Source organism: Ceratina calcarata, unplaced genomic scaffold, assembly GCF_001652005.2.
Source record: "Ceratina calcarata isolate Rehan_Ccalc_2016 unplaced genomic scaffold, ASM165200v1 scaffold206.2, whole genome shotgun sequence".
In the NCBI taxonomy this organism is placed as follows: Eukaryota; Metazoa; Arthropoda; class Insecta; order Hymenoptera; family Apidae; genus Ceratina; species Ceratina calcarata.
In genome coordinates this window covers 123,301-128,283 of record NW_017142244.1, presented here as the reverse complement: position 1 = coordinate 128,283, position 4,983 = coordinate 123,301, and the positions used below count along the sequence as shown (strand labels likewise).

The following is a 4,983-nucleotide window of genomic DNA, read 5'->3' as shown; positions in this document are numbered from 1 at the left end:
TATATTGTACACTTTTTATAACCTAGTATTTTTATAAAACTGACTAGAAAATATGGGAGAAAAGGGGTGAGAAAGAAGTTGAACGCACAATAGAGCCTTCATCGCGAATAGCCGCGCGTGAAACGTTGCACCCGCGTCTTCGTTTCATGAACTATTCAACCTTTAAGCTTGCACGCCGCAGCCGTGCCGTTGCCGTATCGATTACCAATACCGATGCGTGTCGCGGTAGAAATTGCTACGAAAACAAAAAGATTCATCTGAATTGAGTATCTACTATTTTTGCTCGCAGAGCGTTCGTGCGCCACGATTTGGTAACGATAGCCTCGAATCAAGGAACCAGAAAGGAACGGGCGCTATTTTTATTCTCCGATCTACTTGTTATCACCCGGATTAAAAGAAGAAGTGGAACTATTAGAAAACCGTCCACGTGAGTAGATAATAACACTTTAATATTCTAATATATTGCTGATTATTTTATTTAAACGTGACTCTTGGCATATTTTTTTTTTATATACCTATTAATTCGTTCTTAAGTGCAAACATCATAATTTAGAATAATTATGCATTTACTAATGGAAAGAGCAATCCTGGGGAGATTTAATATTTCATGCGTTTGTGTTTGCTTTCCATCAGAAGTTCCTGCCCAAATAGTCTGGTTGGCCTATTGGAAGCGAATAAATACAAAATGATAATGAGAATTCCATTGGATGACGTAGAAGTTATGAAAGGTGCTAAAAAATAATTTATTCAGTTTAGAATTAATATTATTTCTTCATACACCTCGAAACAATGAAAATGAAAAACTGTATTATCGTATGATAGAAAAATCGATTGTAATTTCAATAGCCAAAGACGAAAATTTAAGGCGAATGGCCCGTGAAGTGGATCATCTTCGTGAAGACTGCGCAACGTTGACACAGCTTCAAGAACTCGCGGCAACGTTACATGGCGCAAAGCAACAGCTGGAGGATCTTATTAAGGATATGCTGGGACAAGCGCAACGTCAATTAGCTGAAAGAAACGCGGCGCATTCCCAGTTGGCTTGTCTAGAATTAACGCTCAACACTCAGTAAGTAACGTGTCAAATTTTTATCATATTCAACATTAGTTCATGCATTTTAGTACCTAATGGTTAATTAGAAGTTACATAGTCCAATCATTCTTTATTATTTAAATGTCAATGTTTTAATAAAAAAATTTACCGACAAATATTAGAAAAGTCATGTAACTACAACACAAATGCCGCGTTTCGTTGTTCTATTGTTTTGTACTTCGTTCAGAGTTCACGTGCGTAAATCCGCTATCGAATTCTTACAAATGAATCGGATTCCCGAGGAATGTCTCATGCGAACCTGCATAGTGACAATCTATTGAGCGCCAGCATTCCCAATCCATTATTTGTTCACAAAGCCCTTCGATCTCACAATGAGCATGTTTTTGCGCTTTGTACGATTCACGTTTCTGGTCCACGTGCACATGTGACGACGCGGAACGTTGCGTCTCCGTTATTCAATCGCATTTAACAACAAAGCAACGTGACTGACAAAAGTTTGTATAGTATCATCATGTTTTTCAGGACCGGAATCGAAAACATTTCTGTGATGTTCGCAAAGCCGGATGAAAGAGCCAACTGGGAGGAAAGTCTCAACGAAGCCAAACAAAAGTTAGGCAAGTTACGAATAGATCAGAGTAACGTATAGAATTTATTGTTGATCGGTAGATGCGAATTTTTATGGAAAATACATTTATGGTATTAGTTTAAAAAACGTATTTTAGGTAAACATTAATTTCAGCATTTAAATATTGCAACACTCATTTCTTCATTCAACTCAAAGAAATTGCACAGTAAAATTATGTCAACATTGAGCCTATAAATTAAAAAATAATATTATGTTAGTCTATAGAAAAATAATTCTGCAAACACGAGCAAACTTCGCTATTATCTACTCGAAAGTGCGTTTCGCAGTCTGACCAATGTAATCTTTACTTACAGCATTGTCCGCTGATAGGAGGCCCTGCCCAGAGTTTGCGGGACCTCTGCCAGTTCGGAAGACTCGGGCCGGTTTGCAGTTCACCTGCGCGGCTCCTACTTTAACGAACGGACAAGGTTCCAGGGACGTATGGGTGTGTAATAGCGACGGTTACGTTGGTCAAGTGTGCGTGCTGAGCCTCACTCCGGAACCACCGCAGGTGACGTCTTGTAACGGAGTCTGCAACGCAAGGATTCTATGCGTCGCAGGAATTCCAGCGTGTACGCAAAGGTGAGATTTTTTATCCTCTAATGGCAAAGATCGACCGTGTTACGTTGGGACTTTTATTAGTCAGCCTTCTATCGCTTAGAGCTTTCGGGTATAATTAATTTATGGAATTTCTTGGAAAATGTTATAGATGTGATATGTTACAAGATAAGGGTATCATATTTTGAGACAAAAATAATCTATGTTGTATATCAGATTAATTAAAAAAAGTAAAAGTTTCCAAATTAAAATTTTTGAGGTCCTTGGAGAGAACGTGATCTTTAAATAATATCTTTCGTATGGGAATAGTGTAGGACGGTAGACAAGGACCTTACTTCATTTGTATTATATTTTAGATCGAATTCGTGCGTGACTAACAACGTTTCATTCGCGAACAGTAAGAGCGGCATAAGCATCTCGGTCCAGGATGTCGATGCCAGTGGCAGGAACATACAGTTAGATAGGTAATGCCCTTGAAAGACAGAATCAGAATAAAATAGTGTTGTATATACACATAATGAGGACTCAACTCATACTGCAAGCTACAATCAAAATTACTTAACTCCGTACATTAAAGTTAGAAGTTCTAATCAGAATCCGTACTTTTGACATCACTCAGATCACTCATGACTTTATATATTAACAATTATTATTATTGATTGATTTTTTGTTAAGTCGACTGTCTCGTGCTCGATATCACATCATTCTGTGAATCCATCTACCGTAAAGCACAATACATATATTCGCATTCTAGAGATATGTAGTTTTGATATAAAAATTAAAGTGCTTTTTGAATAGTATGCTTTTCCTACAAAGTAATTTTTTGTCCTGAAGCTTTGATTCCGTAAACTGCTCTAACAGAACTGCTTTTAGAGGACTTCGGGCTTAGTATTTTTTTTCATTGCCGTCCGATGCGTTTCATTATTATTTAATCTAAGAAAGTTGTTCTGTAGTAGCTCGAGCTCCGATGAATCGGACTCAGACGACATTCCATGCGCGGATACGGGTAGCCTGACTTTGGGCGGCGATGTTCCAAGTATTGACAACGTTACGACAGAAGAAGACGTTAATCAAGCAACCATGTGGCTGGGGACTGAAGACGGATGCATACACGTTTACAATTGTAACGATAACATCAGGACGAAAAAGAACAAAATAAAGATACAGCATAACAGCAGTGTTCATTGCATTATGTAAGAATTTTTGTTCAATTAATTACTTCAATAATTTAATCGATTACTTGGCTAATATATTTTTGATATTTGTTATTTTATATATCAAAATTATAAATTACTTTTCTTCCATTTAGACTTATCTGATTTTCTACTAAAATTTCAGATATTTGGATAACAAAGTATTTGTGTCACTCGCTAATGGAGACATTGCTGTATATACACGAGATCACAGTAAGTCACAAGTTTATTTACTGTAATTAATTTTAATAAAAAAAAATAAACATTCCTTAATACATATATTTATATTCAATTATGTAACAATTTGAACAAGTCTTTACGCGAAGAACGTTATATTATAATTACACGTACATATTATAGTCGCGTAGGTCTTAAAATTTCAGTCATGAATCTTTGGTACATTCATAATATCACTTTAACATATTCTTTACAAGCATGCGGGTACCCGAAAATTTGGGTCAGGCTCGGTTTGGGAATTTTTGTCGAGTTCGGTCGAGCACATTTTACTGACCTTTTTTACCTACCTGAAATTATCGTTTCGGTAGCTAAACTCCAATAAGTGTTTTCTGATAGAAAATTTTACAACCTCACTGAAGCTCTTCCACCGGCTTTATTCGAACTGCGTATATGCTATCAAATTTCGGAATAATCAGTTTCCAAGCCGAGAAGAGGCTCAGCTGCCTGAATTTTCGGATACCCTAACATCCTTTATATGTATACATACTACCATACTTATCATAATATCTAATGTGTCATTACAGTGGGTGGTTGGAATACACCGGTTTCAACAACGGTATCAGTAGGCACCGTAGCTACACCGGTTACAAAGATGCTACCAGTATCCGGAAAAATTTGGTGCGGCTGCCACAACTCCGTGAAAATCTTAAACACTCAGGTGCTGGACATAGAACACTCGTTCGCGGTCAGCGAAGATACGTCTTTGACGGTTTCTTGCATGGCGAGCTCCGGCGGCCTTGGAGTTTGGATTTCTTTGCACATTAGCGCTGTGTTACGATTGTTCCATTCTGCAAGTTACGAATGCCTCACGGACATCAACATAGCGCCGGCTGTCACCAAAATGCTTACCAGTAAGTCTCTACGCATCTACATTAAATTGATGATAAGAAATATAGATTCCAAAAATCTATTCTATTCTTTAATCTCTAAACACTATTTTCATAATGAGATTAAACTGTGCGTGTTTCAGTAGTAAAACTACTTCTTGTCTTTTACGTTGTAGGCAATTTGATTTTAGCTCTCAAAGGTTGAATTTATTTAAGAACCATAAAAATATCGATGTTCGGGTTTTTACTTGCTCATGAGAATAAAATTGAGAAATCTTACCTGAAGTGAAAGGCATTTAAGTGTGGGGACAAAAGATTCCTCCTTCACCAGTTCCACTTTCCTAATTTACTTTACGAGCGGCCTAACGGTTGTTCTCCATACATTCGTCTGGCCGTTGTACATTCTGTTCATCCATCTTTATGTCTACATTAATACAGGCAAATTAAATTATCAGTTTTTAATAAAGAGCAGGAAAATAAATCTTCTTG

General features: G+C 37.1%; 1 protein-coding gene and 1 long non-coding RNA gene across 10 annotated transcripts in view; one reads left to right on the top strand and one right to left on the bottom strand.

Moving 5' to 3' along the window:
• Positions 1–4,983, top strand: part of LOC108622126 (rho guanine nucleotide exchange factor 17) — a 15,531-nt gene that overhangs the window by 2,962 nt on the left and 7,586 nt on the right. For 3 of the 9 annotated variants that reach the window (XR_003388785.1, XM_026811251.1, XM_018019805.2), the window contains exons 4-12: positions 290–427; positions 634–728; positions 847–1,069; positions 1,577–1,668; positions 1,994–2,261; positions 2,594–2,701; positions 3,191–3,430; positions 3,576–3,643; positions 4,192–4,518. Coding sequence is in view for 8 of the 9 variants with exons in the window: in XM_026811251.1 (XP_026667052.1) it covers positions 290–427; positions 634–728; positions 847–1,069; positions 1,577–1,668; positions 1,994–2,261; positions 2,594–2,701; positions 3,191–3,430; positions 3,576–3,643; positions 4,192–4,518 (1,559 nt within the window). In the remaining variant the exon portion in view is untranslated. The remainder of the gene's footprint in view (positions 1–289; positions 428–633; positions 729–846; positions 1,070–1,576; positions 1,669–1,993; positions 2,262–2,593; positions 2,702–3,190; positions 3,431–3,575; positions 3,644–4,191; positions 4,519–4,983) is intronic. The other 6 variants (XM_026811253.1, XM_026811255.1, XM_026811254.1 and 3 more) reach the window with 6 other exon arrangements.
• Positions 4,430–4,983, bottom strand: part of LOC108622128 (uncharacterized) — a 7,498-nt gene continuing 6,944 nt past the window's right edge. Inside the window, exons 2-3 of the long non-coding RNA XR_003388787.1 lie at positions 4,775–4,918; positions 4,430–4,534 (exon numbers count right to left, since the gene is read on the bottom strand). This is a non-coding gene — a long non-coding RNA (uncharacterized LOC108622128). The remainder of the gene's footprint in view (positions 4,535–4,774; positions 4,919–4,983) is intronic.